General features: G+C 40.4%; 1 protein-coding gene across 1 annotated transcript in view; it reads right to left on the bottom strand.

The window, feature by feature from the left end:
• Positions 1–1,253: 1,253 nt before the first annotated feature.
• The window catches only part of znf385c (zinc finger protein 385C), a 115,300-nt gene continuing 102,259 nt past the window's right edge, over positions 1,254–14,294 (bottom strand). The window contains exons 6-10 of the mRNA XM_017494170.3: positions 10,868–11,164; positions 10,528–10,715; positions 9,532–9,630; positions 9,333–9,425; positions 1,254–8,336 (exon numbers count right to left, since the gene is read on the bottom strand). Coding sequence (XP_017349659.1) covers positions 8,109–8,336; positions 9,333–9,425; positions 9,532–9,630; positions 10,528–10,715; positions 10,868–11,164 — 905 coding nt within the window. The 3' untranslated portion in view covers positions 1,254–8,108. The remainder of the gene's footprint in view (positions 8,337–9,332; positions 9,426–9,531; positions 9,631–10,527; positions 10,716–10,867; positions 11,165–14,294) is intronic.

The following is a 14,294-nucleotide window of genomic DNA, read 5'->3' as shown; positions in this document are numbered from 1 at the left end:
AAAGTAGGTAATAAAAAGGTCAACGTTAGCCAAAGTAGATAAGACGAATGAACTACCCTGCAAAAAAATTTATTTAGCAAAAAAAGATGCCACAGATTTGATATCAGGCTGATACCAACAAATAATGGATGTGGAACAGGTATTAGACGGAAAAAAAACAAGTTCAGACGGATCCTGTAACAAATGGAAAAGATTGGAACTTTTTGCTTTATTGGAACTGGAAATGTTCACATGTAAAAAGACATGATGGCATTTTTTGTTAGGATTAATTCTATTACATATATACTATATTGTATTTTATATAATAGATTTTTTATGTGACGTTTAAAATTGTTTTTAAAAAAAAAAAAAATTTATATAATTTTTGTTTACTCATGGTCTCATGATGTTTTTGGGTTTCTGTCCTTGATGAGGTTTTTGTCGTATGTTCTTCCCTCATGTGTTTCTTTGATGTGTTTCTCTTATTAGCCTTGGGTATGTCATTTGCACGTACACTCCAGTATATAAGCTCGCTGGGAATATCCAATGTTTAAACTATCGGGTGCCCAGGCTGTCTTGCACTCATAATAAACCACCATTTTGAATCCACCCTGGCTCTCGGTCTCCTGATTCTTCAAACAGCTTACTTCTGGTAAAACTGCAGCATTTTGATCATCCAGAAAAGATTCACATCACGTTTGAAGCGACTATTTCTAGCAGAAGAACATTTACAGCTCGAAATGTTGTAAAAGCATCTAAAAGAGGCTGAATAACCTTATAGCCGATGTACAACAATCCTGTAAGAAATATTAGATACATTTCTCCATGTTGAAGATATTTCCACTTGTGTGTTTAACTTCAGCGGTGCACTTAAACACAAGAACGTGTGTGGGAAAGTAGAAGCAGTGAGAAAGGGGAGGATCTGAGGAGCATGGGAAGACATTACACACATTCAGTTCCTTCGGTGCTGCAGTGTAGCTACGACTGTTTACTCATCCTACAGATGGCATTTAATCAGTTCAGTCTATACAAAGGAGAAAAAGTGGCGAGACTGCCAGTTGGTCCACTGATTTATTCTGAGAAGAAAGGGTGATTTTATTCATTGGAAGTTTTCCAGATTTGGAGAAAGAGTGTGTGACAGAAGAGAAGGGTTAAACAGGACCTTCGGCTGTTTCGACACTTGTCATTCTGACGCAAGGCAAAATGACAAGCTCTCTCGCTCCAGCCAATAACCAGCGTTCCCACGAGCCCCAGAAACAACAGGCACATCGCTGTAAGGAAGATCCAATTGATTTATTTTCTCTCTCTCTCTTTCACTCTCTCATTTTCACTCACTCTCACTCATGCTCTGTACAGAAACAAACAAACAAACAAACAAAAAAAAAAACCAGCAAATCAAATAAAAAGACAAGAATCAGAACCTGTTCAGAAAATGTTCAGCTTCTTTTGTTGTTGTTTTTTTTGTTACTGGGTCAAAAACACAATGGACAACTATATTTCCGTTCACAGATACTGGCCATGTCCCTTTTAAGAAGAAATTCAGCTCATCTTCTCATGTCTTAGAGATAAATAAAAAAAAAAAAAATCAGATTTATGAACAGCACTGTTGGCATACAGACAGCGAGACAGAGAGACACACGACATACCGTACACTCACTGCTCGGTTCTCGGTCCTGATGAAATGCTTACGCGGAGGAATGTGCGCGGGACACGACGTGTTCGTTTGTGCTTTAGGACCCTGTGCTTATGATTTGTGGTTTGTGAATGTAGCTGCACACTTGAATGTTTGAACAGTTATGATAAATGTAGTATTAAAAACACATCCGAACAGAAGCTTATTAATGAATATGTGTCATTGTGGCGAGAAGGAGTGTGTGCGTTTGGGAAGAGAATTCACTCAGACCGTCCTTAGATTCCTTAGAAGCTGCCTAAAGGAATACTCCAGTGTTTTATTCTTTCATTCTTTTGTCACGTGTGTACCGTAGGCTATGTACGACATAATGACGATGACAGAAACCTGTTTAATCTAATGAAAGTCTAACGGCAATTAGTTGGGGCAGTTGTAAAATCTTTACAGTTGTTTAGAAACGAAGCTCTAAATCGGTATAACTGGTCATTTCTGAGATTTTTTTTTTTTTGAAGGAATAACTTGCGCTTGTGTGTGGTTGTGTGTGTCTAACTGCACAGAGACACTGGAGATGTATAGCTGAATACCTGAATGCAAGAACATTATTAATAATAAACAGATCATATGTTCTGAACAAACACATATACGAATAAGAGATACACTATAGGTGAGCTAATTTTTTTATTCTATTTGTTTTTTTTGTTTTTTTTTTAGAAAGCTTGTCAGAAAGGTTCATAGGGTATCTGGTTGAGATTAGAGGTATGGGGATCCCGTGGAACCCAACAAAAAAGTCACCCAAAGGGTAGGGGTAGGGGGGTTACTTTTTAAAAACATTATTATTATTATTATTATTTTTACAAGCAGTCAGATATGGAGCTCGTGGCACTAACAAACACCATGTTCATTAACATAAAAGTACTGCGCTGATTCATCAATTCATAGCATTTATTCATTTATACATCCTCAGTAAGGGTTACGGTTATGGTTCAAAGTAGACTACTAATTTATTTCTATTCGGGGAAACAGAACAGACGAAAGTTGTTCGAAAATTGCGAGAGCAGGTATAAGCAAAAATAAGCAGGATTAAAACAAACAAACAAACAAACAAACAAACAAAAAAACAGTCCTGCTCACATCTCTAGTTGAGACCAGTTATGAACTTGAGTGATGTAGCTGAGGTTGAGGAACTGTCAGAGCCAGAATCCAAAGTGCAACCATTTCTACCCAGTGTTTTCTAGTGTTTCCAGGGGCATAGTGTTACGGTTCATAATTAAATAAAAAACTAAAAATAAAGAAAAAGGCCACGCCTACCTGGGGTTTAAATCCGAATACAGTCGCAGATAAACAGATTCGAGATAGTGATTTGTTGCACCCCTAGTAGACCGTATTGCTTGACAATACTCCATAACTACCAGCTTTGGTAAGACTTTCTTTCATGTTATCCTAAGACCTTTATTGCCATTTTAGCTGTACATTATATAGCAGTATTTTAAACATCCACTGTCTGCCCTTAGACGTTCGTTGCAAGTCAGTCTGAATAAACAGGGTTTCTAAATATCGTCTTGTCTGTGGTAATCCCACGTAAAGTACAGATTGAGTAGATAGAGATTAGTCTGTAAAACACTAGAGTATTCCTTTACCGTATGAGAATGCATGCGAATGGAGTGAGACCTTCCCCTCTTATTGCGCTTCCACCAAAGCAAAATAGGACTACTGAAGTCACTTTTAAAAGCACTGCAGCAAATTTGCTGTCTTGTCACCGCTGGCAACTGATGTTTCCATGGCTGCCTTCTGTCCTACAAGACGTACCATTACACAGATTCAATCTCATCCAGAGTGCATGGGAAAAAAAAAAAAACAACGAGAAAATGTCACAGACCTTTTCATTGGCATTAAGTCAACACTACCCAAGAGGAAGGAGGACACAAAGACAGACAGCAAGATGGCCAGTGTCACAGAGAAAGGTAAAAAATCATGGCTAAATTTCCATTTTATATAAAAGGAAATGTGTATCACACTCTGATTATGGCTATTGCAGCTCCAAACAGTGTTATTGCTCAACATATTTCACATTACTGAAGGAGAGAACAAGCAGAACAGATAGATAGATATCCAGGGCCCTTTATGTGTGTGTGATGATAACCGATATCATCTACATACAAGCACACATGTGCATATACACACACATACAGAGAGACCGAGAGAGAGATTTCTGAAATTTCAGGAAAGGTCGTAGTCTGTAGATGGATCAAAGACAAAAAGGGTTCTCAACAAACACAAAGTGAATGTCATTTCTTCGTACGACACATCGGGAGGCTTCCTGGGTCACTGGATTACTTTATTTAAAAAAATAAATACGATTTTAAAAAATTTTTAAAATTTTGAGTCCCTCGAGGTGTTCGTGATTTTGCGATCGCAGAAATGACTCCGCTGTATTCAGAATAGCTTGCAATTTAAAAAAAATCAATGCAGATTTTCCTGTTTCTGGGCCGAGACGCGTCACGTGACGTCATCACGACGCGCATTTATCCAAAGCCCGCTTCGATTCACGCGCTTTGAACATGAGTACAGCTAAACGAGCTCATTTACCAACAGACATCACTGCGAAAGACAATTTCGTGCAACTGCGATTTCGCCAGTTCGAGTAGTTTTCCGCTCAAAGCGCAAAAATCTTCCTGCATCGCAATTTTTTTAAAAAAAAAAAGCCGCAGCAAAATCAAGCTTTTTTGGCCGCAACGATCACAAAAGGAAACTCTACCAAATCCTCGATGGACTGATTAGCAGAAATTCAGCAGGTTAAAATTCCGGTCAATAAAACAGACAATTAAAAAGACTTTAGCTGTATTTTTTACTCAATGTACAAATAACACACTGTACATTTTATACACCATTCTTTTTGTTAATCTCAACGTTACCGCTATAGCTTTCTATCAAAAACACTTATTAACATATTAAGTAGCTTCTACTTCAATTGTGTCTTTCTTCTTCTTTTTTTTTTTTTTAAATCAAAACGTTAACATTTCATTAATCGAGAGCGTGTTTTATCTTACTCTCCAGCACTGCTGTTAAACTGGATGATGTTGTAAACCCTTTTTCGTCTTTGACCCACATCCTGACCCACGCCCTACGCTTGCTCTGCTCCGGGTTGGATTACAGTATGGCTGATGCTTTACTTTGTTTAACTTCTCCTCTGATGGAGCTGAAACAGGAGCCCTGAGTCTCGCCCGTCACTGTAGGCTTTGAAGCTGAAATGTCCCAAATGTGATAAGACAAATCATTTAATTATGCTGTTTTTTTTCTCTTTGCATAATCTCTCTCTCTCTCACACACACACACACACACACACACACACACACACCTTGATTTCCTCCCAAACTGATATTTTTTTTCAATATATTAAATCATAAAAAGTAGGTAAATATACTAACTCATTCTTGGCATATGTTCTTATTTCGTAATCTTGGCGAACGATAGAAGACCCTTCAGATAGAAATTGTTCTTATCATAGCAATAATGACTCGACGATAATGACTCTGATAAAGTTTCTACATACTCTCTACATATTTATAAATCTACATACAACCTAATATAGACAACTTTTTTTTTTTTTCTTAAAGTAATCTTCTTAAAGACTTTATAAAATATCTTAATATTTCAGAACATGGAAAAAAACAAACAAAGAAACAGGGAAATGAATGTACTGAGTGTAACAGACTGAACGGCGGCACGTCACTGCAGATCCACAGTTAGACGCCAGCAGTTTTCAGCTTAAATCTTAATCTCATGTAAATATGTGTGATGATCACCGATATGAATTTCAGCATGTTTTCATGTACTGAGAAAAGGACAAGAAAACCCGTTTACTCCAAACTCACTTCTAACGGAAGTCTAAAGGGAAGGTGTTTTCTTTTTTTTTTTATTCCACCATGTTCCTTTTTTTTTTTTTGATGAAAAAGCTTTAAGCATAATTCATATCTTTTTTCTTTTTTGTAGAAACTTGTAAATTAAGCTCTAAAACTCACATATGGATCATCCCAAAACCTTTGGGAAAGGGTTTTATCCAGAATCACTTTTCGCTGTATTGGTTCTATGTTGAAAGATGAATAAAAATACAGAAAAGAACAGAAAGCACTTTCTCAAGACCTTTTCTGTGCTGGAATGTAACAATTACTGTTTTGAATTAGGGTTAGATAGTATTTTAAACACTGCTGCATGGAATTCAACAGCACTAAGACGTCCACAAATCAGACTTTCAAGAATTCATGAAAGTCCATCCATCCATCTTCTACCGCTTTATCCTTCTTCAGGGTCGCGGGGGAACCTGGAGTCTATCCCAGGGAGCATCAGGCACAAGTCGAGGTACACCCTGGACAGGGTGCCAATCCATCGCAGGGCACAATCACAAACACACTCACAGACCCATTCATCCACTACGGACACTTTAGACACGCCAATCAGCCTACCATGCATGTCTTTGGACTGGGGGAGGAAACCGGAGTACCCACAGCACGGGGAGAACATGCAAACTTGGCACACACATGGTTTGAACCCCAGACGCTGGAGGTGTGAGGTGAACGTGCTCAAAATCCAGCAAACTCCACAGAATTCGGTGGAGCTTGCAATTTTTCGAAATTACCACAGATTTGTTTCCTAGTTTTGGGCCAAGACGCGTCATGTGACGTCATCACAACACGCATTCACGTACGTTGAACATGAGTACAGCTGAAAGGTCTCGTCTACAAACAGACAAACATCACTGTGAGAGAGCGTGCGGAACAATTTCGTGCGCTTGTGATTTTTCCAATCCGATGAGTTCTCTGCAAAAAAAAAACTCGCAAAAATTTTGAAAAAAAATCAAGCATTTTTGGCCACAACAATCACAAAAAAACCTCTGCGAAATCCTGTACGGACTGAAAAGATATTCCCTCCGTTGTTTTTTTATAGGGAGAACACTGTCGAATATGTCGGTCCAAAATCTCCCATATTCTGTTCAATTAGATTAAGATCTGCTGACTATGAAGGCCATAGCACGTGTTTTTCATCCTCGTCAATCTATTCAGTGAGTCCTTGTGCCTTGTAGTTGTGGGCGGGGTCATCCTGATACAGAGACCACACCCATCAGGAATAGAATTGTTTCATTATTGGATAAAGGTGATCAGACAGAAGAACAGTCTATATCCATACAGAGACTTCCATTATAAGTGAGGTACGTGTAAACAGGCTTTCTATTCATCGAAATTCTTGTCAGTGATACGTATACATACACACAAGTTCTACATGTGGTAGATAAAGATTAAAATTAAAACCGCTGGAGTATTCCGTTAGAAAGTCTCAACTGGCAGGAAAAAAAATAATACAGTGCTGCTCCTTGTACAGCAGAGAGCGCTGCTGTATGACAGAGATGAGCTGCAGTGTCTATGAGACAATGAGGCTGATATGCGTCACGCGTGCTCATACACATACTCATACACACGCTCAAATAACATGACGAGAACTGAAATTGTAATCGGGTGATATGAGATGGATTTTGACTGGCAGGATGACCTTTGTGAGATCTTAATGAGATAACACTGAGAGCAAAATATACCAACATGCAGGGCCGAAATGTGAGACTGTTATAATCATCCGTGTGTGTGTGTGTGTGTGTGTGTGTGTGTGTGTGTATCCGTCTTACTCAAAATCATCTAATCTATGCAGAAAAGATTGGAACACTGATTGTGTGCGAGTGTGTGTGCGTGTCTGTGTGTGTGTTAGCAATCGAGCGCTGATTTGCCTGCAAATTGTCATCTCAATGCACTGCACATGTACTCACTGATGATTCCATGATGATTACCCACAATGCAAAGCGACAGCTCTTATGGTTTCCAGGGGAGCAATAACATGTTTGTTTGTGTTGGTGAAAAAAAAAAAAAAAAAGGAATGAAACGTCAAATCAAAAGGCATAAACATAGATAAAAAAAAGAAGAAGCCTCGAGTAAAGGGATGTTTGCATTTGTCTCACTAAGAAATGTGCTCTATTTCGCTAATGCTGTTGTACTTCTAATAAATTACACAGTAAACTCCTATGGTTAATGTCTTATAAAACTATAAGAGGTCCCAGTCAACTATACGAGGCTCCACGCATTTCCCTGGAGGCGTGACCTATCAGTCAACCTCTATTTGAAGTAATAGACCGAGGTGGGCGGGTCAATGAGGTCTCTAGGGCCCTCCCCCAGCCTGGGGGTGTGCGCGCGTGCGTCTCCTCTTGCTTCCATGTTTTCTCTCGAATCATCTATCACTGTCTTTGCTTTCTACCTTTCTGTGCTGCATAGTTCAAGAGTGATCCTCTTGTGAGGGCCACAGTCCTAGAGGAGAGTGCAGAAAAACTGGAGTGTGTGTATCAGTTTTGACGTTTTTAAGACCATACTGTGTGCGTACTGTGTGTGAAAGTAAACCGCATCGCTAAATCATTCCTGTACCATAACCGTGTGTGTATGTGTATGTGTGTCTGTTTATGCATACTTTAATAAGGTGAGAATAGAATCGGTGTGTGTGTGGCCCGCAGTGGTCCCGGCGCAGGCCGAAAGAGGGTGGGGCCTAAGATCGGAGCAGGAATGAAGGCGGCACCGGCAGGGTGTCGGAGAGCGAGTGGATTGGCTGCCATCGTGCAAAGTGTGGGCGGAGTTATCGGAGCGGACAGGAAACTGGTGGTGAAATTTTTAGTCAGCTGCTTCTGGAGGGCCAGTTTGGTCTAAAAGAGAGAAAGAAAGTGATGTGAGTGATGAAAGAAACCCCACCGCCGACGGATATCAGCGTAAGTAAGTGACGATGAAACGTTTTACGTAACAAGTAAACGTTTATTAACATGGACATGACAATACGCAGGCCTGCTCTGCATGTTGTCCAGGCCTGGGCCGAACCATTTAAAAAGGTCCCCCGAGGAAACACAACCCGAAAAAACGTAAACGGTTTCAACACATGATCAAATGTATAGCTCACTCAAACGCAATATTCAGTACTGCTTTAAGAGCTCTGCCATACGCTCAGAGTTAAACAGTCCTTTTTCTTTTCGTTTTCGTGTGCCTGACTCATGGGACATCTTAGCAGAGTAGCTTGAATGACAGTAACTAATAGCCGAAGATCCTCATATCAAAAAATGTCCCTAATTATCCGAGGAAATTTCAGTGGGTGTGGAAGCTCTTACTTTCAAAATGCGGCAGACCAAGCTATCTTACAAAATTATTCATTTTAAAATATGAATTATCTGACGAGTTGTAAACGATGCGTAGGCCTGCATTCTTAACCGTCTCAGTTAAACCCTCCTTTGTCTGTCACCTAGTCTGGGCTTGGGACAGCTTCACCGGTCGTTACTATTACATGTAACAGAAAATGCTCGACTAATGTATGTTAATGTATTAATAGTAAAGTCTAGTGTCTTCCAGATGTCACACAAAATGGCCAAAAACCCCCCCCGAACTTTCTGTTGATTTTGACGATGTATATTGTTGGCTTGTTGCAGGATAGACTGTATAGAGATATGAATTATCCACATAAAAATGCAGACATATTTAACGCAGGTCCAGGAACAGTTTATCCTGAGGTTATGTAGGTGTAAAATGCACGTTCAATGAGGTTCAAATTTGATCAGCATCTAAACCAGACAAAACTATCAGGGGTAAATGAGTCTTCAAATGTCTGATAAGAATGCTTATAGTGACTCAGACTGGCGTGCAGGTGTGTTACTCACCTGTGAAGAGAGAGAAGCGAGACTGTACTGGCTGAAGACTTTTTTCATGGCTGACACGGCTCCTCCTGCATAACCATTCCACCTGACACTCTGCTAAAAGACATCATCACAACAGAGTGAAAACCGTGAGACGCATCTGTCTGTGTGACCTGAAGCGCGCGCGCGTGTGTGTGTGTGTGTGGGTGTGTGTGTGTCTTACCAACACCGCTGAGTATGGTTGAGTCTTGCTGTGAGGGCTGAATTTGGGTTTGGGCGGCTTTCCGGCCAATCTGTCTTTATGTCTGCGACTGTTCATGTGCTGGAGTAAACACAAACAAATATTAATGTTATATGAATACAAATCTGAACTGAATGCAAATCCACTTACCACCTTGTTGACAGCGATTCAGTTCTCTCATGCATTTTCTCAGTGTGGAACAAATAATGAGATAACCCCCGTCAAGTTATCGAGACAAACCAGACTTGATTTGATGCGGCTGCACAGAATATCATTTGTTAACTGCTATATAAATGGTGGCTGTTGATCTTTAACTGGGACGCATCGAAAGTTGGCCTTTTCAGTACATTTTGAAGCAAATCACGATTGCGAAATGCTACCTTTATCCATATCATTCAGCCGGTATGTCAGTAGCTAGTTTTATTTTTTATTGGATGGTGACAATCTTTCTGAGAAACAGAAATCATATGGAAAAGTAAAAACCTCGACGAAAACCATAACAATGGTACAGCAATCATGACCTGAACCTAAGCAGCATACACCGTATTAAACTAATTTGGCTTTATGCATGTCATACGCTTGGAGCTTGTGATATGTTTAAATCAGAGAAATCTTTTCAGTTCAGGAATGGGGTGTACACACACAAAAAAAAAAAACCTGCACGCCAACATGAACGTAGAAAAACAAGCTTCGATCTAAAATCCGAAAGGGTTCTTATGGAGAAGTCTGAGTTTGGATTTTATAACATGGATTTCAGCAGGCTGTGGCCTAAAGCGCAGTCTATCTTACTGTGAATCGACCTGGACTGGCTATAAATGCCACTGCTTGCAGGTGGATGATCAAGCGTTCATCTGACTTTAGTCTTTCTTCTTCGGGGCAAGCAAACGTAATATTATTTTTGTACATATTTCTTGCATGACGTCTGGTAAAGTGTCAGTTATATAAAGTTTCACTGCCTTTCAGAGAAGTGTGTGTTACCTGGTTGAGCTGGGTCTCCGAGTTGACGTGGATCTCACACACTTCGCAATGGAAGCTCTTGTTGCTCACGCCCAGGCTGCCCTTGTTGGCCAGTCGCTTGCTTTTACACGCGGCACGGGAGGACAGCGCCTTCCCCCGTCGCCGTGGCAACACGCTCTGTCCCTCCAGCATCAGTTTGTGCTTGATACCTGTGAGGAATTAGGGTCAGGAGTCATGAACGTGGCCCGGAACACAAAAACTACGACCATGAGCTAAATCATCATCAGGAAGTTTTGACAATACTTCTAGAACTACATGGCTAAACACTGTTTCTGGTTATTGGGATAAACAAAGCCTGTACCGCTGTTGTGGGCCTCCAGCTGAGTGACTGAGTTGACTGTCACTTTGCAGACAGGACAGTGCAGGTGATGCTTGCTCCTCCTGGGGTCTTTCTCCCTCGGGGCCTCTTTAGCCAGGCTGTCCTGCTCGGTGCCTGTCTCGCTGGGACCAGCGGCGTCCTGCAGGCTGTCTGAGTGCTGCGAGGGAGGAGAGGAGACGGCCACATCTGCGCACGACACCTCAGATACCGGAGTCAGAACCACTGATCTGACCTGAACCTCGCTCAGCTTCACCACCGAGTCAGAGTCACACTGAAGAGCTACGCAGACATAAAAGGGAGACACAGAAAGAGAGAGACGGAGAGATGTGGGGTTACCGTGCGATTCAGAAAAAAAAGAAGACAAAAGAAGAAAAGTCATTGAAATCATTTATTAAAATGTCCCTGGCACACTGAGGCTATTTACATTAAAGCCCCTCATTTTTTCTGCCTTCCATTTCTTTATTTGTCTCTGTACCACTTAACTGGTCGTCTCACCTCCTTCCTTTCTTAACTCCTTCTCTAGTCTCACCTCCCTTGAGCCCAATGCACTCAGATCATAAATTAAAGTACACAGAGTAGAAATGATCAGAATCACTCTCTCTACCAAGTAACACCTGCACACTCATAGACAGACAGACAGACAGACAGACACACACACACACACACACACACACACTGTGCTTTGAGTGTTACCCAATGCAATTCTCCCTGTTTCATTAACTTTCACACTTTTCACCGGTGTGAAAAATCCCGCGTGTGCACGCAGGTCCTCTCTTTCCTATGTTCCCATCGGATTGGATGCATTTTTCTTCTCACACCTTTCGAGGCCTCTATAAAATCCCCCTCCCCGGGGAATTCTACAATTACTGTCTCACTGATGGCCCTTTTAACACCAACAAGGTTGTTGTTTACTGAGCCAATATCAAATCCTGAACTATTTGATGCATTTCCATTGCGAAATGCTTTGCTTCAGGCTGTATCACATCGCCCTGGCATAGAATATTTTCCTATAACAGCACGCCCTGTCGTGCATTATTCTTTACCTACAGTGGATATGGAAAAGATAATAATAATAACAATAATAATAATTAAAAAAACTAGAATAACATTTGATATAGGATCACTCCCCATAGAAAATTACTTGGACACATAATCAAGTGTAACTAATCACCTTCTGGATCCAAGGTAATTGGGTTAATTAGTTCAGAATAAAAGCAGCTATTCCTAGAGCATTCCAGTTTAGTGAAATTCAAAGCAAAATCTACTATGGGTGTCAAGGAACTTACAAAAGACCTCGGAGAGAAAGCTGTGGAAAGGTACAAAAAGATTTCAAAGGCTTTCTCCATCCCTAGGAGCACAGTTAAGTTCATAATTAAGAAGTGGAAAGTGTTTTGTACCACCAAGACCCTGCCTGGATCGGGCTGTCACTACCATCTGGATGGCCGAGCGAGACTTTATGGCAAAGAGTGGCCATTGTGTGCATGTGACAACAATATTACAACGGCTCTACAAATCTGCCTGTTGCAAGAAAAAAGAAATCCTTGAAGATTCTGAGGCCTAGTGGAAAAGGGTACTATGGCCAGATGAGACCAAAATCGAACATTTTGGCCTCCAAGCCAAACGGTATGACTGGTGGAAAGTCAATACAGCTCACCATTCAAAGAACACCATGCCTACAGAACAGTAAGGCATGGTGGCGGTAGCATCATGTTGGGAGGGGAACAATAATACCCAGAAATTCTTGTGGAAACCTGCTGCCCTCAGTTATTCTTTGTAAAAAAAAAAAAAAAAATGTTTCTGTTAAAATCCTGTTTTTTTTCCCCTCATTTTTTAAATTTCCGACCGTCCAAGCAAGAAAATGCAAACATTTTGAAAGGGGGTGATTCATTCTCACACCCACTGTACATCTGTACATGCATAATCACTGTCCATAATCATGACCATATCTTTTTTTTTTATCTCACAGATTTAATTTGGGTTGAACAGAAATGTTCTTAAAGTACAACTTAGAAAATGGTTGTTCTTTTTGTAGTGTTCATTAGGAAACTCCCACATGTCATTACATAATGGTTTGAAACTAATGGAAATGTGGGCTCTGGCTGTGTACTGGTGAAAAAGGGGTACGAGATGTCACTGCGTTCTTCACAGACGGGCGACGGGGGATTGATTTCGAGCTGCTCATTAAACTGACATGCTCTTTGTAAGTGGAGCGCTTGCACTGCATGATAAACTGAAGTGTGTGAGTAAACGAGATTGTGAGGCTGACAAATCTCACATATAGCCATCCATGAGAACGCACACACACAAACACAAACACCCCCCCAATGAGAACCCAGCATGCTCTGTTTTCTCTGCATGGCTTTGCATAGTGCTTCAATGTGGTATAAAGTTCTTTTGGAGCCCCAGTGAGTGAGTGAGTGAGTGTGTGTGTGTGTGTGTGTGTGTGTGTGTGTGTGTGTGTGTGTTCATGCTCAGACAAGTCCAAGTTTCATGCAAAGACTATTATGCAGCCACATTTATATAGCTAGAAAGAAAAAAAAAGGGTAGGACATGAATCCAACACACACACACACACACACACACACGTAGCAGATTCATGGCTTTGATTACAAGAATGATGATAATAATAAAGATAATGATGATGATACCATTACTGACAATATTAATGGTGATGATAATTATGAGAAAGGGGATGATAATAAAGTCTCTTTAATCAATAATATAGCTGAACTGTGTGTGGATATAATAGTTCAGTCCCCTCTGTATAAACTGTGCACGCATCGGAGTGTAAAAAGTGCTGAGTCATGTTCACGGTCTGCGATTGCACGTATCGGTGAGCTTTGCAGAACATCATAACTCTTTCTCTTCCTCAGTCTCGTTTCATTTTTAATGCTTTATCAGCAGTACTGTCATAAAACTCATTACATATGGTCAAACAAAATAAGTACATTATACAGACACAGTGTAACTATAAAGGCTGGTTCATCATATACAGGTAGAATAGTGATAGTTACTGTCTATCAGCAATATATCAGTAGAAGACGTCGAACTTTGTTGCCACGGTCACGGACACAGTTACCTCCAAAGCACAGAATCTATTTATTTATTTACATTTAAAGTACATTTAATTAATTTTTTCGATTACCATTCGATTATATATCTATGTAGTTATATATGTATGATCTATTTATGTTTTGGGCAATAGAGGGGAAATTGTGTCTTATCATCAACTGTCACTGCTCCCCTTGGTGTGTTTGTTTTTGTTTCCGTTTTGCTCCTAACTCCGCCCCCTGTTCTATTATTTGCTTGTAGACCGATTGTGTCCAGCTGTTTTGTGTTAGTCTTAATTCACCCGTTTACACCCTGTTGTTTCCGCTACAAAAATGTCAAAGTCTTATCGTATTTTGTT

The sequence above is a fragment of the Ictalurus punctatus genome, chromosome 2, assembly GCF_001660625.3.
Source record: "Ictalurus punctatus breed USDA103 chromosome 2, Coco_2.0, whole genome shotgun sequence".
Taxonomy (NCBI): Eukaryota; Metazoa; Chordata; class Actinopteri; order Siluriformes; family Ictaluridae; genus Ictalurus; species Ictalurus punctatus.
The sequence above is the reverse complement of the archived record's forward strand: the minus strand, read 5'-3'. Positions and strand labels throughout refer to the sequence as shown.